Source organism: Varroa destructor, unplaced genomic scaffold, assembly GCF_002443255.2.
Source record: "Varroa destructor unplaced genomic scaffold, Vdes_3.0 BEIS01000005.1, whole genome shotgun sequence".
NCBI classification, from domain to species: Eukaryota; Metazoa; Arthropoda; class Arachnida; order Mesostigmata; family Varroidae; genus Varroa; species Varroa destructor.
Genome location: NW_019211458.1, coordinates 9,901,496 through 9,928,093, shown reverse-complemented (window position 1 = coordinate 9,928,093; position 26,598 = coordinate 9,901,496). Strand labels below are relative to the sequence as shown.

Here is a 26,598-nt window from a genome sequence, read left to right as displayed (position 1 = left end):
ATAGTCAATAAAATTTCGAGAAACACAGGTGATTTTTAGAAATGGGCGAAGCGCTTTGAATTTTCCTAAGGTGGATATCAGCGGAGACAAAATCGGATAGCCAATGAACTATGGTTCTCGGAATAATGTTTAACGATATTCTCCTAGGTGCTGCCAACATCAAGAAACCGGCGAGGCGTCTAGAGTAAGCCGTCCATAGCTCCCGATGTTTAAAGAGTATATTTGATCCGGGTCTTTTTCCTCATATGCGAAAATTGTGTCGAATTTTGACAGCTTGCTAAGATAAGTTTGAACGTTGAAAGTTAGACAGCTCACAAAATAGGCGCTCGAGATTGTTTAGGGGCTTACAAAAGAATCAATACAAAAATGATTAAGTCCAAAAATACGCTCTGTACTATTCTGGTATTATTCAGAAATATTCACACGATCTACCAAAGGATCATCTCTTTTAGGCGCTTCGGGTAGGTACGTAAATCAAATCAATAAGCTCTGTAATCCACCGTAGTGGAGCTTTGCATCGATATAAGACACACCTATGGAAGTACATAGTTTCTTTTAATGCTTAATGCTTTTTTTAAATGAAAAACGAGATTAAGTGTAAGTCAGTGATATAACAACCATATACGTAATATTATTCTTGCGCTTCTGTGGTGCTATTACCACTTAGGAGATATTTGTCAATATTGCATTATATGATATAACAGGAAATACCTAAGCACGCCATTAGACTAATGGGAACTTATAATAGTGACTTATGCATTGGATTTGGAAATCTCTGGTTCGCGCATGACTTGATTTACTCAGTGTATGAATATCTACATAAAAAAAATCTTTTTAGAATAGTTGCAGTGATAACACTGAACAAGGCTGTTGGGCACAGCTTTAGCTAGACCAGTTTCTTTGGATTTGCTGTGTTCATCTTCCAGCTCTCCTGGAGTTCGGGATTTCGCGGGATTTGGTCCAGTGGGTAATACTTGTGATTTAGTCTGTCCTGGTAGACGCAGACAACCCGGAGGCCGGGAGGTTCATTATGGCCTAGGGCAACGCCAACTCCTGTTGTGATAACTTCTTCTATACTCCGATAGAAACCTCCCGCGTTTCTATGATAGTGGCCACAGAAAATTGCCTTCACACCTACAAATAAATAATCATTAGCGAATGTTAAATAATCTAGCCATTCTCAATAGGGCTTAGGAATAATCAATTTCACCTAATTGAGAAATTTAACTTAATAACTAAAAATGGCATTAGTATTAGGTAATCTGAAATTTTTGATAATATCTGATGCATGCTGGCAGGGAGATCCGAACCAGCGGTTAAGAGTTTGTTGCATGCCTGACGCTTTAAGCTAATTTAGATTATAGAATAATGGTCTCCGAACACATTTTCTTTTTTTTTTTTTGTATTTCTAATGCCCTACAATATCTACCTTCAAGAAGATAACATAATGTTTGACCAAAATTGTTTTTAAACCAAGTAGGATTTGGAAGTGCAGTGCTTTTCATTAGTTATAGGTACCAAATTCTAGTCAAAATACAATACAAGCAAAATTAAATGTACGATAATTGACCAGCATCAGCAAATTTGTCGAGCATGCTACGTCTGAACTGTTTTTCCAGGTTGAAGTACTCCTTTTCCTCGTTAGCTTCGCGAAGGAAAAATGGGATATGCTGAAAAATAAGAACGTGAGTGGCAGACTTTTCCTTCGCTTGGACCAATTGTTCGTCAATCCACGCCAAGTGCTCCTTAGCCAAATCAGGCACCTGCAAATTCAAAATAACCTATGAGGTTTCCTAACTGGTAATTTTTGTTCGTAGAATAATTAGTGGAATCCTTGGTTCTAAACTAACAACATATTACAAAACTATTAAGTCAACAGTTATATGGAAGAATGGAAAATTAACATTTTCCAACTTCGTATATATATATATATATACATATATTACGTAAATACCTGAGAACCATTTTCGAAGAACTGCGAATTTAGAACAATATTAAATACGCCTCCGCACCAGAACGTAAAGTAGTCATCACTGCCGAAAGCCTTCGTGTAGTCCTATAACCACAGTCAGCAATGTTTTCAGAACACCTGATTTTTTTTGCTGCGACATTTCCTGCTACGAAGCAACAAACTTCGCACGTAAATTTGTAACTTGGGATGAGTTGCTTATGCGTGCTTTTTTTTAAATATCAGTCCTCACCTTGATATATTGGATCTAAAAACATTTTTGTTAAAAAAAAATGTAGTTCTAGAATGTAGTAGAATGTAGTTCTACAGAATTTACTGATTCATTTTACTCTTCTCCTTTTTCTTCATGTTTTTCTAGTTTTTAGAATTTTACCTAACGAACTCTTAATGAAAAGATTCTCTAGATAACTGGCGACTACCTTATCGGTGTACATATCACAGTGGCGGAACCAACTTAAATGCGCATCTCTTCGGACAACGTCGGACTTATTCACTGGAAAATTGTTGAGGCCAGCAAACGACGCCGTGAATGAAGCTCATGTAGCCTGAGCTTCAGGTAACTTATAAACTGTAATAACAACTATTGTTGGATGGCAAAAATATTTGGGCCTTTATTCACCTGAATTGTCTGTGCTGTAGGTGTATTTCCTACATCATGGTTTCCGCAGACACATACGAGCGGGATTGCGTTATCTAGATCCTGAAAAATCTCATTCCAGTCTTTTTCCTGTGCAAGGCGGTGCATCGTACCTGCGAAAGGGTGTCATCTATAACGATGGTTGCATAACTGAACAATACTTCGCGACACGATGACTGTGTGGGTGTTTGACTCTCATTTGGGAAAAATAAAGAATGAAGCGCGCAGTGCAAATTTAGGTGGCAACCTTAAAGACTAGAACTTTGTATCTTATTACTTTGTTCCTAGTTGTGATAAGTTGTGCAATGATAATGTAATAACTAAGCTATATAAGTATTATTATTACCAGTGGGCACCAACTGTTGCCAGCTGGTCCCATTCTAATGAATAATTACAAAAAACCTGTTAAATTGGGGACCGTATCCCCTTAGCCCTAAGCTTGCACGTTAGCTTCAAATACTCTATTAAATAAGATAAAACACAAACGTCTCATAGGTTATAGCGTAATAAGTGAATACCAGGCATAGCATCGACCAGATCTCCGCAGACAATAAAGAACCGCGGCTTCGGAGACATCTGATTCGCTGCTTTGATGGCTGTTCGCGTATGATTTATTTCCGCCTCCCACGTTACAGATACTTCATCAACCTAAATGATTCAACACAGGTCAACCTAGACTATTATTCTTGTGGTATTAAAGACGGAAAACGGACGTGTCAAATATAAACGAAGGCATCATCAAGTCAGTTGATAATCAAACACATACCCAAGGCTTTCAGCTTATTTGCGCCCCTATGAGAACGCGACACGAATCTTCAATGGAGTTTACCTAAGCCATTTTCAAAGCCCTCTACATACATATCCTAATGGTTAGAAAGAAAACATCCAGTGTTGTCTAACATTACTCCGTGAAAAAAGCCATTACAAAATGGAGTTATTCTTTATAAGCGTCTCCCTAATACAGTAGTAAATGTTAGACTATCTAATTAGTTAAAAATAAGATTGAGTATGCTGCACATGAACAAAAATTCTGCGAAGTACTTTAAACTAAGCCCAAAAACCTTGACAAGAGGATCAATTTGTGAAAAAAACTAACTAAAAACCTTCCAAGACGAAAGATAAGCTTATGTAGAATTAATTGATTTAACCTAATCAAAAGATCTTTTGATTCTACCTTATTTACAAAAGAATCGATCATCCCAAATTGAGTGTCGGCTGCCTGGATAAAACAAAACGGTCCGACCCATTCTCGTTCTTTTTCTGAAACAAATAACGGTAGACATTTAACCTAAACGAGAAAGAAACCCATTAAGTCTCCAGCATACACAGGTTCACTCAAATATGATTTTTTCCGAAAATCGATTGTAAGCTTCCAACTCTTCAGATTTTTACAGTTGGTATTTGATGAAAAATACATCAGTTACTTTACAGGAGAACAATGGCCGCCATTCGATAAGGGAGCTTGTGCTTAGTGATACTTATTTTAAAGTCAATACTTAGAGCTTGCAACGAGTAACTCAAACACATAGAAGCGTGTCCCATAGCTGCACTGTTCATCACTTAATCACCGTGGCACGCCATTGTCAAAAGAGATTACGACAGAACGTACTTAAATCTGTTAGCTAATGACTAGCAATAGTTCGCAGCTCATTGACAAACTTGAAGTTACTGATATGTTGGCTCGACATAAGAACACAGATATCGAACGCATTCATACGCGTCTTCTTGCCTTCGAACCAAACGAATACTCTTGACAAAGTCATTGGAACGAGACTCGTATACGCGGCAATGTATAACTAAAATACACTACAAATAACAGTAAATATAGCCTACACTCGCCATTTTTTTTATTGACTACTGGCATCATTATAATTGAAGTACGTTTTATGGCCGTGTGCTATCTTGCCTAAAGTATATTCACTTTCCCATCGTTCACCTTGAGATGAGGTGTACAATCCCCTAGAATACCTGCATGGATTTACTACGTATGATTTGATCGATACCATCATGGTACTGTTACTGATTATTCAATTAAATTATTGAATGTATCCGTGTTGAACAAAGGATTGCTCCTCGTAACCATCGCTGATGGATGGCCGCCATTAAATACAGCTGGCTTTAATGATGCTACGACTACGTAGCCTCTTCTTACGACAACCAAACGTCAATACCTGCAACTACACTATGTTTAAGAAAATCAGCTCCTTTGCATTCGTACCTTCCATACACTTGTTGTTATAGCCAGTGATAGCTTTATACGAGTCCTATCTGGGCGCGCTTTTTTCAAGTGGTAAATATAGACTCTACTGGAGTATATTTTTATCCTGGACTCCTAGTGCCCGCTAAAAGGGTTACGATACGACCTGTGTAATATATAGTTAATATACCCTTATATGTGCGTTCATGGCATATCATTTTTCAAGAGTTTAGTTGGGCTGAGTATTTTCACTTCAGCCTGCCCACACAATGTGATCAGATAGAGAAATAGTGTTCGAATTAAAACGGAAGTTTTTCTGATGAAGGCAGAAAAACTGGTTCGACAAGAAACGAAACTTCGGATAGTATATAGCTATAACATGAAAGCTATGCCTGCAAAGGATCACTAATAACCTTTTCTGGTGAGAATGATAAATTTGCGTAGATTTTCTAAGCATCGTTATTGCCCAAAACAGTAATCTATCTAATGGAATGGAAGAGTATTAGCCAAGACACTGGATTCTAGAGACGCATAACAAACACACTGATGTTGGCTCAAATCGAAATACATGATAGTTATTGTAAAAATACTCAACTATAGAATCGTACCTACCACGATCGTATGGGCCTATTCGACCTATGATCGCCACAGCTCTATAAGTAGCTTCAGTTGGTGAAGAGGCGTTATATGACATGCTTTTTTCTTTAACAATAGCGTTTTTACCCTGGTGTAGATTTCTGAATCGAATAAAGGTTCTACTATCGCCGACATATTGCATAACCGCTACGCCAACAATTCGTGCATCAATATTCGTTGATACTTATTTAACAAAAGGAACGTTTTATTATGCTTCTGCTATACTTTATATTGTAACGTTTGTAAGCTATAGTGTCACACTGGCGGCCTAGCAGACCAAGTTTCTACATGTAGATAACGACGTCGAGCCCTTTTGCTTTTGACATATTCTCGTGAAAAAGCGCTTATGGGAACGTTCAATTATCGAGACAATATTTCATGCTAAAAAATGTCCGACACTAGCAGCTGGTGATCTAACTAAACTGCTTTTATTAGACAAAAAAACAACTGCATTGAAGTGGTCGTAATAAGTGATTGTTAAAAATTAAGGAAAAAAACAAGCAACCTGTGTGAGCCAACGAAAACAATCATAAGCATTTTTATAAAACAATAATAATATATGAAACGAACGAAAGCTTTTAGTGTGCTATATTTGTATGGATACATATCGTTAAAGAACTTCAAAGCTAACCTTCATCAAAGGCCAACGCTTTCCGGTCCTTTGTTCGCAGTGGCACCGATTCCATGGCTGTCCAAAATGCTGATCGTGTTTTATCGGTTTGGAAAAGGGGCACTTTTACTAAGAAACATAAGTAGATTATAACGATCTGCTTTACAATATATAGTACAACTCTACTAGTATAGGTCACGCAATTAAATTCATTTTTTCAATTATAGTACTTCAGCAGTAGCACAGCCTAGACCGATCTAGGATTTATAAGGATATAAAGGCTCAAAGGCCGCATAGTAAAGCAATAAAGGTTCTGAATAGGCGTGTGGCTTTACCAAGCCGCTTAAAAATACGCTTGTAATTGTCTCTCTCACCATTAGCTTGTATTGGATATGACTGCACGCTTTCCACGACGATAGATACCGCAATTGAACAAGGATCCGCAGCATTCAGCCGGCGTTTAGCTTAATAGATGTGTAGCGGTGGACAGCCCCAGCCAATACTTATATAATGTTCGACAGATCTTCACAGGGCAGGGTGAGTCCAACAACGGCGGATGAAGCGCGCGCTGCTTGCTCTTTAATATGGAGAGTTATCTGATTGGTGCGTCCAACAACGCCGGCAGGAGTAACCAGCCTCGAAATAGCTTATATGTTAATTATAAAAGTTGACCTCGGTCCAGTACTTTTGGCTGATCGAGAGAGTTGGCATATTCTTCGTTGCAGCTAGACAGGCAGACGGATATCTCTAGTGTTTGGCTCACTTGCTTTGTGGTAAGAATTCATTAAGCTTGTTCACTTTAATAGCCCAAAGGAAACGTTTTGTTATCTCGAAAGCGTGTCTTTGCAGTCTAAGAAAATAGAAATGGTTAGAGACTTTATTGGAAAATTTTCCCTTTTAGATTATTTTTACCCATTTTTTGTTCTTTCTCTAATAAACATTTCAGGTATTTTGCAATTCTGTTCTTAAAGTGATTGTGTTGTCTATTTTCGAATATTGTTTCCCATTTTTAGATGCCTGTCAGCCAATACTCATCGCAGCATTAAATCGAAGATAAGAGCCGAAAGCTACTACGTTGAATTGCGTGATTGTTCACATGAAATTTTCTTAAGAACGCGCCACGGACAATACGAGTACAGTTGAGCGACTAAATGAGATAAATGCAAGAAACAGCGTTGTACCTTTGTGTGTGTAAACCTGCATACTGCATGAATGGGAAAAAGGAGATGATCAAAAACTAAAAATCCTTGCTAAGCATATTCAACAGTGACATTTCTCCATATGAATTTTTCATTAATTCTAAATATCGACAAGGGACCATTTGCGTCCTGTTTTCTCGTTCCAATTGACAAATGGCTGGTAAAAGCGTTTCCTGAACTCCGACGCGTAACCAGCTGTTAGGTTTTCATATGTGGAATATCTTGCTGGCTGAGTATACTTGCAGTGAATAGTTAGAAGAAAAATGGGCGTTGGCGTGCATTTGTTATTTTAATTAATTTATTACTGATACAAGTAGTCTATGAGCAGATAAACCGAATTGCTTTGGTAGCGGTACGAGTGACACTCGCCAGAAAAATGCAATGTGGCCGAGAAAATTTCTAACCAACCCAAACTCTATGAACGTTTTACGTTTTAAGGTCAAACGTAGGGTTCCGTTACTGATGCAGTTAATAAATAATGGCACTTACATAGTTTAGTCAGTATATATTATATATACAGGGCATTTATTATTGAAATACTTATATGAGGTAATTCTATTCCAGATCCCTTCAGCTCTTTCCTCGATGGTCTTTGAACAGCTACAAAAACCTTAAGTGCTGCAGTGAGTACGAAGCCGCTACCTCCCCAGTGTCACAGAATACAATCGTTTGTTAGACGATCGTAGAATGTATCATATTGGATACATTTTAAGCTTGAGTATGACTTCGTTGCGTTTTACGTGAGATCGGGATGTGTTGAACGGAAGCCGAGTTGCAATGACCTCGGCTAGAGCTCATTACAATTTGGATGAGGCAGCGGAAGTCTGTAAGCTATCGTTTGAGGGCATAGGGTTTTTTGTCGCATTGACTGCTGTGCTATTTTCAGGCAAAAACGATCCTGGCGTCCGTTGCGTTTGGAGAGCAACACTTCCGGTCGAGGTGTTGGTGAGTATGAGACTCGAGATTGCTACCATTTCGGATGTCGGTTTGTGAAAAAATTGGCCTACCGTTTGGGTCATATCAGATCTTTCAAAGGGAATAATGGAGCTATTTGGTATTTTCTTTGACGCCCCTCTCGTTGTAGGCAAAGTACTTTCAGGCAATGGGACCTCACATTGGTTGCCTGCATCCTTACCCGCGCACCGTTTCCAGTTAACTAGGAGGCGGTCCATATTTGCTAGAGGTTTTTCGACAAATAAGAACAGTACCACCGCGAGAACAAAGCTCTGCGCTAAGATTCCTAAAACACCCTGAGACTGCAGAAGCAAAAACGAAAAATAACCACAACGCAAAACGCACAACATGATAACGGTTATTTAGTTAGATGTCATTGTTATATTCGCTAGTAGAGAGATGCTTCTACAAAAACGTATTACTGCTTTAGCAAACAGTGCGTTAATTTTACGTAAAATCGCCCTATCACCATCGTAGACTTCTCGCCTTTAAAGTACATATCAGCGAAGAGCAACCTTTTCATTCATAGTAATGATCGACAATATTATACCAACCAGTGAAAATAGATTGTATTGAAGGGAAGCACTTTTTAGGTTTGCGTAGCCAAAGGATCCGAGAGGAAAGTGAACTAGGTAAACTCCATAGCTAAGCTTTCCGAGAACGAAAAATACTGGGTGGCACAGGAATCGGCGGAGCGGTTCTGAAAATATCGACACCAAACAAAATTCCGAATATATTTTATTATAAAAATGAATAAGACGCGCACAGTCGCTTACTCAGTGCGTTCATGAACTTGAAATTATCTATATTCGTTTAAATACGTTTATTTAAATATAGGTGTAGAATAGATATTCAATTACGTGTAGCTAGTTTTTCAAAAAGTAATGGTGATGTCTTACTTTCCTAATTTTGCCTTTACTGGTACTCGAATCTTGAGAACATACGAAATCTTTCTTTGAATTTAGCTTCAAAAATCAATGTGTTACATGGGGGAAAATAGCGCCCTTGATACTCTTTATTTGTTTCGCGCTGGGGTAAAAAGCTACCAAAACACTTCAGGATAGGGGTGAGGTGTACGACGTGGTTTCTGCAGCTAAGGGTACCATCTAAAAATGACTGCTTTGTTTAAATATGAAATTTTCAATCTAAAAAACGTTTTTCATTGGGTTTTTTTTCGAACTCGACAATGACCACCTCAAGGCGCTTTCTAAAAAAATAGTTACTGTATTGACCCGCATCTCCGATAAAATTCTCACGGCATATGGAAAAATTCCCCGAGCCGCTTCCGCAGGTTCTTGACATTGGCGACAACTTTTTTACTTCTTAGCAGATTTACTTCTTTTTCCGCCGACATTTCTATCTTTGGAACTAAAAACATCGTTTCCTGACATGGATAGAGCGATAACAAGGATAGTATAAAGCAATAGAAAATGTTCCTCGAAAGCGTATAACACTTGATCATTAGCAAACAAACATTTGAAAGGCAATACCAGAGACGAAAACTGAAATTGATCTCCGAATAACCTAATCCACTTCATCATGTCAGTAATGGATATCGTATTATTTATGCAGTATAAATTTCTGAGCTTGATGTTGTGGTTTACGGATGCCCTGTGAGCCATTCGTCCTACCAGCAAGGTACAAGGAGCATGTACAGAGGATCCAGAAGTAGATGATTGCGTGCAGAGGTCGGGAAATTCCAGCGTACAATGACATCCAAACCTATAGACGGGACAAAGTTTAGTACAAGGTTGCAATTTTCAAGAATTTCTATTACAAAGATTATACTGACATTTATACAGAATTATTTCGAAACAGTAACTATAGGTAGCTTACCCCCGCTGGTGAGAACACCTGGATCGACGAGTACGTGATGAATACAGTCTGAATCAAGAAGAGAACTACCGATAGCGTCCACATGAGGTACTTGGCGAACTAAAAATGCAAGTTTAGAATTTTCTCCTAATATTTACAGACAAATCAGTCCGTGTAACAATCCATATGGCATGCAATCGGAAGAATTGCTGTTAGTGTATCAGTTCATACTAGTAGAAGCCATAACCTGTCATTTGAACACCTAGTTACGAGTCCATACATGGACGCAACCTGATGTTAATCGAAACAGATTTTTTTCTTATTTTCGACACAGAAATATTTACGTTTTATCTGTCTGCCTATAACAGGGTACAAAAGACACACCCGGTTCGTATTATATATATATACCGTTTCAGTTACGTTCGAACTCTGAGTTTTGCATTTATCCCTAACGTAAGCTGAATAATGATATCGTTTACATTGGGCCTTTCCTATACAGAAACGCTTACCATGGTAAGTTTGGGTGGTTTGTCTTTGAGCCTCTCCACAAGGGCAGCACATAACATACCCATCACATAGGCAGCTACTTGGGTGTGGGGCTTTGTGTATAGATCCAAGGCTTTGCCAGTCGCAAAGTAACGCCTAATCGCACGCATGGAGCAACATTAGTAGGTGAATGACGGTTATCAAGATCTCTGCTACAGGGAACTCCGGTAAATATAGGGCATACAAGGGTAGCATAAGGGAGAGATTTGATACACTCGAGGTAAGGGTGTTACACGCTAATTAGTGTTGTTATGCGCAATACTACAGAAATATGCTATACACGGTTATCAATCAGATGCACGCTATCTTATAAACCGATCCATTTTGCACGAGAAAACACCTGTATGTGAAGTATATAAAAACGTTTTTAGATACCGTTTCCTGTTCCTTAGGGGTTCTTTAATGCTTAAGCAAGGGTAATTGTCAGGGCAGGATTTGCGAAAAATGTTGTTCAAAATTAATGGAATATATAGATATCTATAACTGAACAGTGCTACGATACTGAAGGAAATTATTTTCGAAGAAACTGCGCCTATATATACATATATATATATATATATATATATATATATATATATATATATATATATATGCTTAGAGCATCGGTTTTCAATCAGTTGTATGTGTCACTAGTTGATTTAAGAAAAAGGGGTCGAAATCATATCGTCATTGCCCACAATTAGTTCTTTCCAAACAGATCACTTACTTGCCTTCGAGGTCAGCTCTAGCGACAACACCTGCGGCACCCGCAAAAAATGTCTCCAAAGCGACGAGGAGCGACGTAATCAACACCAAGGCGACGCTAAGGAACGTCGCATGTCGAGCTTGTCTGTAATACTCAGGATCATCAATTATGTTGTAATATCAGAAGTATCAATTATGTAAAGCCATGGAAAAACGGGTCTCGATAACCGAAGCGAGACTGCTTATTACTCTGAACTACCATTTATACCGGGCAAATTTTTATCCATATTTCCTACTGCATGTTTACACGAAGATATTGGTCCTGTAGAGCAATTGGCTTAGATAGCTGTAGTACCTTCTGTAGAAGATGGACAACGCTACAACGAATGGATAGATCTTTAGATCGGTAGCGATATACCAAAGATGAGTAAGGCACTGTTCACGAAAAAGGTCGATGTAATTATTTGCAAGACAGGGTAAGAGGTACCATTCACTCGAGCAGGCTCCGACGTTACTTGAATAGAAGCCTTCTCGAGGACTCGCCGTCCGGATTAGCTGCAATGAAGATTTATGACATAACAAAAATCGACAATCGTTCACTTGGCGTAAGTTCTGCTTTTAGTTAATGAAAAACACATTTTCTTAAGACAAGGATACATATAGATTTAGTTCATACCAAGGGATACAAAAGTGTTGTCAAGAGCACAACTAGTGCTGGCACAACTAGCTTGATATATCTTCTGACGAAGCTGATGATAACGAATCTCCAGTTTTGATCGGCGGCAAAACGCGTTGTGCTTACGTGAACCAGGTAGCCACTGAAAGATAGATTTTATGAATGACGATGAGTTCGTAAAACAACGTCTGCGTCTTTGACGACTGTGTCCCTTCTTCCCTAGACACACCATTCTGGGTCGACAGGCTGCAAATAGGCAAGATGGGCAAGATACAGTTTCAAATAACGGTTTCAAATAAACGTATCACCCACCAACCCGTCAAAACTCGTGCCACCATCGTTTACTTTTCCTATGTCTATATAGGTCTCAGTTTTTGTCTTCCTAAAAGACCTATATATGATTTTCGATCTCTAAGAGTGTGAAAATACCTGATAAAGAAGAAACCGACAACGGCTAGGTTGATGTTTGAGAAGATCTGGAACCAAAGTGAACGGCTGACAACGGTGAAGAACTCTCCGGGGTTTCCTTGAATTCGAATACAAAGCGAGTTTTGTACGATAACTTTCCGACGACAAATTCAGCCATGCCATTGATACGGCGAAAACGTATCGCCTTTTGATGAACTCGCAACCGCTCAGCTTAATGATCATTAGTTAATATGAGTGTTGTATGTACAGTGCATGAGCTAAAGATTTCTCCCATCCGACGGTCGTTCTAATTTCATTACATTTTACGGCAGTTACACAATTAAGTATTTTCTATTTGAGTCCTTTGGAAAGACAGATTTAAGAATGATAGTAACTAACGAAATATCTCCATGGATAGGATAGGTTTTATTATACTCACGTGTGAATTCTGGTGACGGGAAAATGATGAGGTGCCCCGAGGCAATCCACAGACACAAAAGCAGTTTTAAGCCATTCAGGTAACCTGTACGGTGAGTATTATCGTCGCTTGAAAGGAGACTTGACCAAGCCGTCCACAGCGAAAAACAACGTATTAGACGACCTAAAACAAGCAGCAGGGAATCAACAGAGGAAATAAGCTACCTTGACGTGCTGCAATGCAGTATGACAGGCTCAATCGTGCCTCTGAGGGCGGCAGCAGAAGATAACGGGTTGTGCGTGCAATTAGGGCAAGGGACGTTTGGATTACCTCACATTAACCCTTAGACCCGCTTCATAATATACGTTTATGAAAACTAAGTATATAGTAAAGCTATTATTTAGAGCCAATTTCTTGGTATAATGTTTCTATCCTGTCGACGTTAAAATATTATTCCGGACAAATGTTCGTCAGTGCCAAATAGCCGCTCGTGTCAAGCTTAATATTTGTGTCCTAATTTACTTATTCTGAGCAGAATTTCGTCAGACATACCTGGGTAGGTTTTTTTGAAGGTTGGCTGACTCGAGTCGACAAAGGTCCCGACGAACGATAGGCACGCAATAAAGCAAAGTATGAGGCTGAAAATTCATTCACTTGATCATTTTATTGTAAAAATGATGTCGCTTTCTTCCGCTATTTTAAGACATGGTCTGCGCTGAATTCTTCTCAGAATCCTAAGTGAGTGAGAGCATTCACTTTTTTTTAATGCACGTCATTGGGCGTGTCTTAACGTACCCTGTATATATTTACAAAACTAGTTAAATACGTGTTATCTGCAATAATTCAATACCCCCTCAAACAATTTAATTTGAATGAAGATATCATTGGCATATATAATAAGGGGGCCAATTACTTCTCTGCAGGCATTGTTGTCCTAATTATAATGCACGCGAATCGTCCTGCCAGTAAAATTTGTTTTCTAGGTGAGCTTGCTGTCATAGAAATATATGACTTTATATCAAATGTATTAGCTGTACATTGAACTGTACATGGACACGAATTGTTAATTGTTTCCATTTGTCGCTTGAGACTGAGTTTTTTTTTTGTATTGCTGGGCGTCACGTTTCAGAAAGGATCGTATACTACAAAAATCGCTTGATAGCAAAATAACTCACATGATAACAATTTGTTGGTGCTCGACTGGACCGCGATCGGCATTTTGGCACGAGCTCACCTCGGCCCAACCCCCGTACATCGAAGTCACTGAAAGAATAACGCTGCTAAAAACTTTGAGCATCACTTAATCTCTAGACGGTACTCGGCTAGTGGGTTCTGTTGACCGATCGCATCGACTAGGATTCAGTTAGCTCTAGCTATTTTAGTAGACTCTAAGGCCAATGCTAACAGGACATGCAACTCTTTTTTAACTAGGTTCACCTGAACAGTTAGTTTCACGATTACTCTAATGTACCTACTTAAAGCTCTAAGCTGTCATGTGTAGAACGTAGGAGTTAAAGCTCTTGCTGCGATATGCTTCTATCGTGCAACTCCAGCCAGGCCTGCCTAATTTAAAAGAAAAAAACCTTCAAGTGGGACTTACGTGTGTCGCTGGCGATTTGAAGGTCTGCTTGAGCACATTCTCTAGGAATGCACAAAGAGATGGTTAAACCGGTGTATATACCTTTAATTACATCGGGAATGTCCTGGACGTTCAAACCTGATGTGTGCTAGAAGAACGCAAAAAGATCTTACTAGTCGTGGATGTGGAAGATGTATAAAAGCAGCATTTTAGATGATTTAAAAAAAACGTCATCGTTCTTAGATTTTGTTAAAAATCTATGTGTGTGTGTATGGATAATTATACCGAATGGTTGTTTTTAAGAACAGTGTACAAAATGAATATGGTGAGAATAAAATTAAATAGGGTATTTTACTTGCGGAAGCGGTTATGCATGCAACTGAAAATGTTTCTTCTAACGGAAGAGAATGCGTTAGGTAAACAACAGCTTACGCCGTCCGATTATTAAGTTTTATGAAATTTTCTTCATATTCTGTACTCACATATATTTCATTTGTAAGATCATCATAGAAGCTGTTGTTTGACTCAAGGGCCACTTTTAATTTGCAGTAATGCAACTCTTGTCTCTCTTCCGAATTTTCATCTGTAACATTGAAATCAAGCGTTTAGTTAATGGAAGCCTGCTTTTGCGACCGACTGATTTACTTATCATACACTAGCGCCATAACTTGTCTTATTTTGTTTCTTTAATATTCCAATACCATTGTCCGGCAGGCGAGAAGTATATTAATTCGTTATATGTGAACATGTGTCGCATTGCGACAAGCGTTAGAACGATACATTTGTCGGACTTCGAAATCGGCAGAATCCATACAGAGTTGCCGGAATATGAAAAACTGCCTCGACGGTACAGATTTACACCTTGGTACCTTAAAACAGTAGATCGTGAAAGCCCGTTTATGTGGAACATGCTGACGACACCAGCGAATAGAACAGGACGTAATACTCGAGAAAACGATGGTAGGTAGCTATGGAGATTCCGCTCCCATCAAAAGATAGACACATCGTGTCCAGAAAGCACCTGTGTGATCCAGTCGTATAATTTATATGTATATTTAATGTAATGGGTCGTGCCTGCGCAGCTGTGAACTGTCTTCTCACCTGGGACGACATAAGCCCATAGGCACTGCTCGAGACTACCGTGTGCCTGTGTTTGTCCCAAGAAAAAGTTGTCAGGTACCACACCGCTTGACAACAACACTGCAACAAATTAGAACTTTACTACGTGTGAATCACGACTGAACGAAGTAGAGTTGACACCTTAGAAATATGTAATATTTTATTATTTGTGGTAAGAAAACAAATCTCGCTACACAAAAATTTAGTAAAATTTTTGGATAGTAGTTGAGAAAATGAAAAATGTCAGTGGAAATCACCGCCGTTTACGATCGCATCTGATCGGCCATCTTGTGCTTATTGAGAAGCTATCTACCATATAGAAATACTCTTATAATTAACAGAGCTGACGAATTAGCATAATAAGCATAATAAAAACACTCACTTTTGGCCGCCCACATTTTGCCTGTTTGTAGAGCCCTACCAGTTCGCAATAAAGCGGTTGTACATTCTGCTGACAAGTCCTCATTATACAGAAGTGCTTCAGCTGTCAAAAACCTTTATTAGTAACAGATGTGAAGCAGTCAAAGGTCCAATATATCTGGCAAAGTCTAAGTCAAACATTCAGTGTAGATAACTCGCAACTAACCTTAATAAGTTAACTGTCCAAATAGTTAGATAATAACAACTTGACTTGCTCAAAAGGATAATGTAAATGTATGTTTATGCTCTGAGGACAGAGAGATGGACTATACACAAGCCTATATCGATACTACTAATGCATACGATTGGTACTCAAATACCTAAATCACTTACCTATTGGCATGAGCTGTTTTCGAGCTCCTGCAGTCAAACTTTTGAGATCCTCTGCAAGATTACGTTGAGATCCGGTGTCTATAGTGCCGATGGTGGATAGCTCGAGTCCTGTCACTACCATGCAAATTGCATGTAAAATTGCCAGAAAAATTACGGTCCGCCATATCGGGCAACATCGTGACGGTCGGTTGGCCTGTTTGCCCATAAAGAAAGACAAAGCTATCTGAGCGTTTGTCAGATTCAAAGGCATTTTAGTTTAGCTTACTTATATTCGATGTGATTTACAGACACAGAAAACAAAAAGTTTTATGTATGTATGTTCTACTATACTCGTAATTATGACTCAGTAATATTAATAATTATAGAGCAAAGTTCTTACTGATTAGCCCATAGTACTACAGAACAACTTTATAAAGGTCCGACGTTTCGAGTTTTACGTTCGGCATCGCCTTAAGGCATTCTGTCGTACGGCTGGCACGAAAATTTTTAATTCGGATATACCAAAATGTGGGGTGTGCATACAGGCATAGAGGGGTGGAGGCAGGGAGGAAGAATAGGCTCACATTTGTAAGTTTAAAGTCTACGAGATAGCATGCTTACGTTTGAAGCGAATTTGGGAGATTTGAGCTTTAACCAAGGATCGAAACTGCCGTAACATGGATGTAAGGTTCATTCAGAATCGTTTGCAAGAACGCTTGATTGTCGAACTCTAGTAGAGGACTAGTATTACTCTTCTTCTAACTACCCCAACTAGTTGCCTTTAATAAATAATATTTGTGCTTGCTCATCTAAGTTGTGTAGCGCTTGTTTTCTTTAGCAATAAATTTATCTAGTCATCTTTGCTAATCCAAACCGCTGATATGATTGAGCGAAGTGGGCGTGCCATTGTAAATGACATGTGGTCAGATACAGCGGAAGCGGTATACAGCGTTCCTTTTGTCAATGTACATTGATTTGGGATTCTTCATAACTGACTTAACAATAAACTCGTTCAAGTTTCGCAACGGCTTAGACCTCCGGCTAAAAAGACCGAGAGGATCGGTGGTTCGATGAAAAACCTAGATAACCGTTTTTGGATAGATAGGAGACGACACGTAAAGTTGTTTCTCCGTGTATTGTTTTTACTACACAGGCACATGCCCACTTGAGCAACTCCTCCTATGTAAAACGCAAACAAAACTGGATGATTTAAAACAATTACATACATACGCACAAGATTTTCGAGGAATTGAAAGCGTTCCATGGTTAATATGGCAAAATTTTTTTTTGCGCTTTTCTGGATATGCAATAATTATCTCGTTATGTGGTAAATATACAGTCCTTTAGATGTTGAACTTTCTCAGTTCTTTTTTCCTCTACCTTTTCATTATGATAAAGGTAAAAACAATAATACAATGATGATAATCATAATAACAACTGCCCCAAATAAGAGCCAGTGGCGCGTGTGTTAAGCTAATGCTCGTTGCTTTAGAAAATATATCTCCTAGAAATTCATCAAAGTTCAACTACATGGAAATAGGATGGAAATAACTATTTCAGATAGATTAAAAGCGCACAGATTATTGTTAGCTGAAGTAAGTTTTGCTGTACGTTCAACAAAGAACTATGGGAAGACCTAAATTCTATTTAGTTCTTTGGTGAAAAGATTACAGATAGAAATACCTAATATAAAAAATATTATAACATTCGCCGATTGCTGCCAAATAAAGAGCCTCATAAAATAACGAAATTCTAACTTACAGTGATCGCTATGGTTTATAAAAGTGTTCAGATCCGAAGGTTAACTCGGAAATCCTGTATAGATCCATTGGACTGAGTGTCGACGACAAAAAATTATTATCTTAGTTTATGTGGATGTCCACTATTATAGAGGCTGGAAGATTATGTTATGAACGAACGACAATGTGCTCTAAACTTTCAGTGGCGTAAATTTCACTCTTCGTTTTGCGGCCGGCACATAGCGCAGCCGGCACTAAAACGGTCAGCAGCTCTGTCAAACGTCATCCTCTGAGGCACTGAGCGACTGTCCTAACCAAGGACCTGATAACCCTTACTGAACAGCCGTTACTGTTTAACGATGCTAACATACTAGTTACCAGGTTCCGCCTAGCCGTACATGGGCAAAAAATACACAGATCACCGGACAATCATGTGACGAAACCATGGGGAACATTTTCCTGGGGGGTCTCCTCGTGCATAATTCGAACACTGCTTAATCCGACATCGTATGTCCAATATTATTCATGCGGCTGTGATGCCATCTCAACTCATCCACATACAATGTCTTGAGCTTCATTGAAGTGCCACTTAATGGTTTCGCTTGATTCGCGCACAGCTCAATACAGTGATGAAACGGAAAAAAGATACGAATCAGGACAAGATGGAGAGAAGGGCAGGCAAAAAAAGACATTGTGTCATCTACTACAAGCCACTTTGCCCTGTTGGCAGTCACTTGTGCTAGTATTACGGAAAAACCCAGTCTAGAATGGTTGTTTTATCATCCGGACTGAATTGCTGTTGTAGATAAGTAATGATACCGTATCGGATCCCGGTCTGCGACACACGGCTGGCATAATGGTAGATGCTTATTTAATGTAAACGAACTAATGCGTTTCCATTTTGTTATTACGTGCACGGCGTATAATGTAAATCTCCGTGTTCAGAAACAATCCAGCGCTTCAATTCCGATAGAAAAATTCTATTCTTCTTTCATCAAACGATTTCTATACTACTCTATTGAAGTTCGTGTTATCGTTAGAGCTATTCATGAGTAGTTATACCGGCTTGATCTGGTGAATTATGTTATGCAACTCAAATCAGTGTTATCGCCTGAAAAGATTTATCGAAAAACTAATCTGTACAGCTGTAAATAAGGATAACTCAGCAATTTCCTTTGATCTTTTGAACCGTTTAGGGCTTTCGATTGTGCTAAGTTTGGCGTACCTGTGATATTTATCATAGAATACTGGTACAGTTTCTTAAGAAAGACTGCTGGAAATTTATCGCAGTCGAATCCACTAGGTGGCGCTACCTGTCATTGAGGTGGCACAAAAAAATTCATCAAGGCACTTGCTTGCCCCCCTCAGAAGTGTTCTCACTAAACCACACTTGTACAAATGATAGAGCCTAAGAGCTAAAAGTCCTATTCTCATTACAAACAGCTAATCGTTTGTTTAAGCAGCACAATCATAAAAAATACTAATGTTTTATTCATTTATGAGCGCTCTAATTTTCTGCTATGCTGCATAGTTCCCCCTCTTTCCAGATCAAGCGAAATTTCGGCAAGGTTTTTTCAATTTACGAATTGCTAGTTTGTTTACGCAAGAGATCAGTTTGGAAATTGACAATGTTAACTTAGCAATAAGTTTCCTCAAGTGCTTTGCTTAGTAAACAAGTTATCTATATATTATTGAATGATATAATAGTCTGTCTGATAGGATGCACCAGTCAGATGCACAATAGTACGTTAAGGTACTGAATTAATAAGAGTCTGTAACAGTTTGTCTACATTATTCACCACTGTTGTATACTACGTCTATGCGATGTCCACTTTTAGTTACACCGCCTTTACGAAAAATCGCTTCGAGCTCTCTGAGCTGCTAATGGCACAACTTGGATAGAGCTACTTTGAACCAAATTAGAACCACGAAATGAAGATGGTTATTTAATGAAGTGAAACCTATAGTCCTCATTATAGTTTTTGTGTGTGTGTGTGTTTTTTTCTTTTCTCTACTTAGAATAACTCATAAAGAGCTTTTCGCTCTTTAAAGTGTAGAGAATACAATTGCACAAGTATAGATACACTTGAATACGCCCACGCCCGAAAAAGCAACGAGTCGTACAGACTCTGATAGGACATGTTACAATTAGAGCGTTATTAGCCCTTACACAAACGCACTAACTCTTCCAGCTAGACGGTACAACCCGAAATTATAGGCAGATGAACGATTCTTTTGTGAACGTTACAGGCTAATTGCACGGAAACAAACTAACTTTTGCGTAGACACAATGCGACGATAAGTACCTAAGCTCCGTGCCGGGACATGCGACAAACCCACTAACATGCACGCCCACAAATTCATTCACACATACACTCACTACTACACGGACATTACTATAACGCAACGGGTTGCTATTTTCACCGATTGTTCTTATGGATATATATCTGAATATGACGGTATACGTAAAAGAAAAAAGAGCAATTAGCTGAGATTTTACATCTCTCGATGTCGGGAAAATTTCTCAGGAAGAGGTAACGTACCATCGTCGAGTGGTCCTTAGTAACTGGCAAGCAGGAAGATGGCGACTCAGATATATGTCAAGTCTTTACTGTTGTTGTGCTAATAACAGTAGTTCCTATGACTGCGGCGTCTCTGCTTTGCTGATACTGCTGGCGATATAGTGCGTCATGAACGGCGACGACGCGTGTAGCTGGTAACGAAAGCAGTGCAAACAACAAATAGTCAGTGTTTCCAGTTTATCAATACAGTCGTGGCATTAATAATTGTATTAGAAAAAGTCGTTCCTGCAGCTGCTGTTGTTGTCGTAGTAGCAGTAACATCAATATAACAAAGACACTGATCGATTCGGATGCCGTTGCGCGAAACGCCGTGTGAGCCACGGCACCTGACTATTACGGAACGGTGTGACGTCCCGCTGTTCCACGTTGTCAGGCGCTTGTGAGCGCCTTGAGTTAGACGAACGGCAACATGGTCCCTTCTGATATTGGCTATTGGGCGCGTCTTCCTTCACCACCAACAATGGTATTGGTGCTTACGAACCGTCGTTCGGGCTCTGGCCCAGACCCTTACCCGTCGCAGTGGCCGTATGATGATAGCTACGGGCTGGGTACGTATGGTAGACAACAGCGTTCCGGTGGGTCGCCGTTGGGGTGCTGGTCGAAGCGGGGTCAACAGCAGGCCCCACTTCACAGAGCGAGGCGAAAATGCAGCACACACACAGGGCCATATGCACCTCCTTGCAGCGATGGCCTTCCTCAACTGCCACTAATACGAATTGTGCTATGACTACAACAACGTTATTAGCTACGATGTAGAACTAGAGCACCGCCTAAATGAAACGAAAGAACAAAGTTTTTTTCTTTGTCATTGACATTTAGCCGCTTACCCCAGAGCGTGCTCTGAGCTAACGTGTCTACTTTTCCCGCAGAACCATGCAATAGGAGCACCGGAGAAATGGCAAGCTTCATCAACGATAGATAACGACCCTGTCGGATAACTAGCTTGGATGGTCATCTATTTTTGTTTTGTAAACGTCCTAGTAAACAGTTTGGTTAGCATGCATCTCGCACGTACAAGATATTTTTTTGACTCTTTCCTATATATACAAAGCGATCACTTAGCAATGGCTTAACAGAGTGTAGAAACATTTCTTTAATGGGAAAGAAAATGTTAATTATTGGGTTAGGCATAAAGAAGTGTATGTGTATGTACTGATCATATGTAGCTCTGTTTTTTAAAGACATTTGACCAAGTGAAAGAGTATAGTAGTAGATACTTTATTGAAGATTTTATTATTGCGCTACTAACTCTCGAACGTTAACGCGATCGTACGTTACACCGTTCTGACGGTTTCCAATTATCTATCGCGTTTTGATTACGAATCGCTTAGATAATGATTATATACTATAGGTGCTTTAAAGTTTAACGAAGATCTAGACGATTTTAATAGCCGTAAAGGTCGTTAGGCCTTGTCTATTCTAGAAGCTCCATGCTTATCAATGTGAAAATTTCTATCTAGCCGCACAATTATAAGAGTAATCTATCGAATGTCCAGGCCTTTTGCCACTTACAGCCATTATCAAACAATATTTCTCTAGAACTATTCTTTCGCACTCTAAATTTATTTATGTTTAAAAGAGAATTTAGCGAAACAAATCGAAAAAAACTGTATCGGTAGAGAAAACGAGGGGTAGTGAAAAAATTCTCCTAATAATATCACTAAAAAATTATACACTTTTCATGTTTTAATTACATACGTGACAATGTCAGACGCTGTTTTACGAAAGATAAAATTTCCTACAGTGGCTAAGAAGGAAGTCTTTTTCTACTTTATGCCAATTACTGACAGCAGTATAAGTCGGTTGGCATCGGAAACCTCTTTATTTCATGGAGTTTATAGTATCGAGGAAGTACCATGAGAGAAAATTTTGGTTCGATTTTTTGGCGATTATTTTAGCAGGACTAAAAACAAATGCGATACAGTGTGATATTTCCTAAAATAAATTTTATGGACACGCGTGTTCTAAAGTCCTTACTGTAGAATTGCACAACATAGTCTTGTTTCTGGAAAAAGAACTACTTTTTAGGTCTTCAGTGCTTCATCTGATTGGACGTTGAAGATCATTTATCTGTGTTTTATATCTAATTATATAATGGATAGCCTATGATGTTATTAAAAGCACATGAACGATTGCCTACATTCAGCTTGAGATTAATATAAACATGACAGACACCAGATAATCGCGATGCAGAAAATAAACATTCGATTAGCATTACGAGACATCCATACATCGCCATTCAGTATCTGTTGGCTTGCTTGTTTGCTGTGACCCTAAGAACCTTGTCGAATTACAAAAAAATCTAAAACATGCGCATTAATAACATTATTTGTATAATTCTTTGTATGCCCCGTAAACGTAACCAATTATAGAGAAGTTCCTCCGTGTTACATGTAAGCATTACTTTGTTAAAAGACTACTTTTGTTCATTAAGTCTTCTTTTTTTTTCTTCCTTTTTTTCAGTTTATGGCGCGACCTCAATAGCAATTCTGTCAAAGAACTATACGACTAGATTTTGCGATCCGCTTTGTTCCATTGCATAGATTATACATTAGTTTTTACAAAATTTATACATATTTTTTTTTTTCGGAATAAAACCATCGGTTGTGTCTACGTTATCAGGAATCTAGTTGTCTCTAGAAGAGCGTTCGTAGGGTATAAATGGATGCAGTAGTCTGCCATTGATATACATAACTTTATCATTATTAATAACATATAGGTTTTCTAGATACAATCACTTCTAGCTAAGTACTTCATTTGCCGATAGAACACAGAATTTGAATTTTATAGATATTTTAATATCGGCCTTCTGCAGTGCCTCATTATTCCATTGGAGAAAAGTCACTGTAGTCGTATTTTTGCGCCATAATATATATATAGTTATTTAACCATTATGTCTAAAGGTCGCTTTTACCGCTGCTTCTACAAAATAACAACCGGTAGATAGATATCATAAAATATAATTGGGGAATTAACTTTATTAAGTTATTTACTGAATTTCATAGGCGTTCCATATGCAGTATCGTCAGGCGATATGGAGCGGCCTAGTACGGTCAATCTTACCATTACCTTTATTGATTTTACAAGATGTAGGTGAGGTTAACACTTGGTAGATACATTGGCGTGTATCAACGCCTATATAGGAACGAAACTCGTATCCAACATATGGACTACACTGACGGCATTGGTTGGTTCCAGAGTGCAATTAGTACTGGATGCAATAGAGTGCGTGTATTAAAAAATCGAACGGGTATGATAACTTTATATGTTGCCATAGGAAGTATTTCGGCTAAAGTTATACTTGTAATAAATTAGGTTATGATTAACTGTATCACCAGTAAGGCCATATCCTGTTTGGGTCCGATCCTGTATTGTTAACTTTCAAAGAAGAGTCAATCCAAACGCTCCTAAAAACACAGAATATCTCTTATCGAACAGCCTCTAAGCTTTGATCAAAATTACCTACTTTAATTTTTACGATTAACTAACATTCGCTACCCTTTAGGTTTATAAATTGTCTAGCTTTTAACGAAAAACTGACACACATGTTTATCCTTATAGAAAGCTTTGCTGAACGTGTAAAAAATAATACTAGTAAACAGCCCTTGATAATAGAATGAAGCTCAGATTATGGAATAGATACTTTTAAACTAAACCTTTCCTCATATTTGTTCATAATTAACAACCTTCCTGTATAAATTATTCGAAGTTTTCTAGAAACAGGAAAGTAGACGTTTTTATTTCTATGTTCATTTCTACGTTTGATCCCGTATATCAAATCTTAGATAACGCTGGACAGAGATAGCTGATGCTGTTACACTTAAGTTGATCGACCACTGTCAGAGGGATTTAGGAAAGCAGACGTAACGGCCCGCTTATTTCGTAAAGAATAGTTGTATGTCCCGATTTCAAAAGGCAGATTACTACGAAGTTCACATTGGTCAGTAGATAACTAGTGGGGTTGCATATCATTGCTGGACATTTGGACCTTTCTAATGCTAGAACAAGAACCTTATTGGCTATCAGGTACGTCTGTTTTACAGGCACCTTTCTAAGGGCATTCAGAGGATCCTGGAGCCGATTATGATTATCCTATTGCCTGTTGTTCTTCCAAACGAGTGTAAAATATTTAACTATCTAAAAACCACACGGAATAATTGAGTTGACGCGTATTGTACATACGGTAAACACCATCATAAACTGCAGAAATGTTGTTTTCATTGATTGTTGTTATTTAATATACCGATCGATATGAGTACATGGACTGAATCAATATAATTTGTAAAAACGAAAAATATAATAATTCCTCCGCTGCTATGGAGTTGGGTTAGCATGTTGCTATTGTGGGCATCATTAATACCATTATGTGTGTATTGGTCGATTTAGCATACCCCCTATCGAATATACATAAGCGCTGATGGTGTCTACGGCTATCTAATTTTATGTATATGTTCGAACTTATATGACTCGCTAGATTATTAAAGCTGTTACAGAGCGATTGCGGGCGTGACGATGGTCACCAGAAAGCTGCGTAGTAAAAATAGCACCAATTGTAACCAGATGGCAACTCATCATCTGCTTTCACTGAGGCCGATATGTCGAACCGATCTGTCAGTATATTTTGACTAGCGGCGTTCGCGTGTCGCCTAACCTGGCACAACCAGCCCTATCATGGCTTGTGGTGGCCGAAGAAACTCAAAAAGGGTGCCGATCTTAATCGGCTGTTAGGCACTATAGTACGGCTATTACCATAGTGTGGTTAAGTCTGTCGGTTGATTTTCTGTACTGCTGGTTGGCAACGCGTGACAAACAACGGAATAATGGCCAGAATTGCAAGAAAGACTGACTGACGAGTGTACTAGTTGCGCGTCCCAACGAATATTATTAGAGAAAAAAAATACAGAGTTTTTGGGGAAAGTCAAACGTGGCCTTGAAAAAGCTTTCCAGCAGTGGCCAGAACGGATCAGGAAACGAGCTACAACGACAGCTTTCACGAGTACTCACAAGGAATACCTTGTATCGATATATAATACAGGTAACCGAAATACAGTTTGGTCGCTCCAAATCCAAGAAGGACAATCGCTTGCTCTTACTTGTGTCTTGTTTTGTTGTTTCTCGTTGGCCGAAAACGATGGATAACACGGGTATCAAGCTGTGCTTTCATGGTGAATGTGGGAAGCGGGATTCGCATATGAATATATGTTGTTTTTTTTTTTGTATGTTTTTTTTTTTCTAGGTAAAAGCTGTACGCGTCCATTTTTTCAACGTTCGTTCTTTTTCAGTTCTTTTGTATATTAAGTTATACTTCATTTTCTCCAATAGTAGTAGTTAAGTTTGTTCGTAATTTTTATCACCGAGCGTTTTCTTTCTACGAGATAGCGGCAAAAATTCATATTTTTAGACTACATTACTATCGGGGTCTAGAAACGTTTTCTAATCAACGCGATACTTTTTCTCAGTTATGCTTTATTATGAAAGTGTCTTAAAATAGTATAGCTTCGAATAGGTACAGGTGTGGTTCGTTACCACATCAATCGTCTCACCTATGGGGTGCAGAGCTGACTCTCGTTAACAGCTACAGCTGTTATCGAAATTCAAGACGAAAAAACTGTTCACAATATGTCGTCCCGCGGTTTTTCCTCCTTTCGTCATGGCGGGCTTGACTTATAGCGCGATAATTGAATTTCGTTTGAGCTTGATACGATGTTTTCTGCGTTATGCTTTAATTTCGGTGAACTATTATTATCATGCGCCACGTAATCTGAAATAGCAATGATAGATGTGTATATTGTAGAATAATAGTGTGATAGCTGAACACCACGACAACAGCTCTTTGGCAACGAACCAAATTATCGTAGAAAATCAATAAAAGCATTCAGTACACACAAAGGTAATACAGTGAAATTTTTTACATAGTGGCGGGTTGTCTGCTAGAGGTACAAATAAATAATGGGGCTTTTACCACTCCATGACGTCACAAGTAAATATATGGCAATTTTCCCGGCATGGTTGATATCTACCGGATAGCCACTGTTAAAGCTGAAAGCTTCCAGAGCTTTGTCAGCCATATTGGAAAATTCAAAAAAATAAGAAGTGTA

At 38.7% G+C, this 26,598-nt stretch overlaps 2 protein-coding genes and 1 long non-coding RNA gene across 9 annotated transcripts; 1 reads left to right on the top strand and 2 right to left on the bottom strand.

Moving 5' to 3' along the window:
- Positions 1–536: 536 nt before the first annotated feature.
- Positions 537–6,652, bottom strand: LOC111250977 (serine/threonine-protein phosphatase CPPED1-like). 4 transcript variants are annotated; one of them, XM_022807042.2, is made up of 8 exons: positions 6,424–6,572; positions 6,071–6,178; positions 3,781–3,866; positions 3,125–3,254; positions 2,589–2,719; positions 1,955–2,056; positions 1,571–1,763; positions 537–1,134 (listed from the first exon to the last, which is right to left on the bottom strand). In XM_022807042.2, exons 2-8 carry the CDS (start codon positions 6,123–6,125, stop codon positions 887–889), a joined length of 945 nt encoding a protein of 314 aa, XP_022662777.1. In that variant the 5' UTR covers positions 6,126–6,178; positions 6,424–6,572; the 3' UTR covers positions 537–886. The 4 variants fall into 4 exon arrangements, with proteins under 4 accessions (XP_022662777.1, XP_022662778.1, XP_086847502.1 ...); XM_022807043.2 differs by having other exon boundaries at positions 6,071–6,139; XM_086991376.1 differs by lacking the exon at positions 3,781–3,866 and having other exon boundaries at positions 6,071–6,139; positions 6,424–6,652.
- On the top strand, positions 3,862–8,990 carry LOC111250978 (uncharacterized). 2 transcript variants are annotated; one of them, XR_002673591.2, is made up of 6 exons: positions 3,862–5,224; positions 6,571–6,822; positions 7,063–7,236; positions 7,813–7,871; positions 8,135–8,193; positions 8,333–8,990. It is a non-coding gene; the product is annotated as an uncharacterized LOC111250978 (long non-coding RNA). The 2 variants fall into 2 exon arrangements; XR_015329274.1 differs by having other exon boundaries at positions 7,813–8,990.
- Positions 7,739–26,338, bottom strand: LOC111250976 (nose resistant to fluoxetine protein 6-like). 3 transcript variants are annotated; one of them, XM_022807040.2, is made up of 19 exons: positions 26,044–26,338; positions 20,462–20,631; positions 16,201–16,393; positions 15,830–15,931; positions 15,430–15,528; positions 14,811–14,911; positions 14,350–14,476; positions 13,925–14,012; positions 13,302–13,387; positions 12,771–12,932; positions 12,353–12,449; positions 11,924–12,065; positions 11,603–11,802; positions 11,270–11,392; positions 10,527–10,659; positions 10,039–10,137; positions 9,834–9,924; positions 8,757–8,902; positions 7,739–8,504 (listed from the first exon to the last, which is right to left on the bottom strand). In XM_022807040.2, exons 2-19 carry the CDS (start codon positions 20,462–20,464, stop codon positions 8,046–8,048), a joined length of 2,451 nt encoding a protein of 816 aa, XP_022662775.1. In that variant the 5' UTR covers positions 20,465–20,631; positions 26,044–26,338; the 3' UTR covers positions 7,739–8,045. The 3 variants fall into 3 exon arrangements, with proteins under 3 accessions (XP_022662775.1, XP_022662773.1, XP_086847475.1); XM_022807038.2 differs by lacking the exon at positions 26,044–26,338 and having other exon boundaries at positions 20,462–20,946; XM_086991349.1 differs by lacking the exons at positions 20,462–20,631; positions 26,044–26,338 and adding an exon at positions 17,941–18,540.
- Between the last annotated feature and the right edge of the window lie 260 nt (positions 26,339–26,598).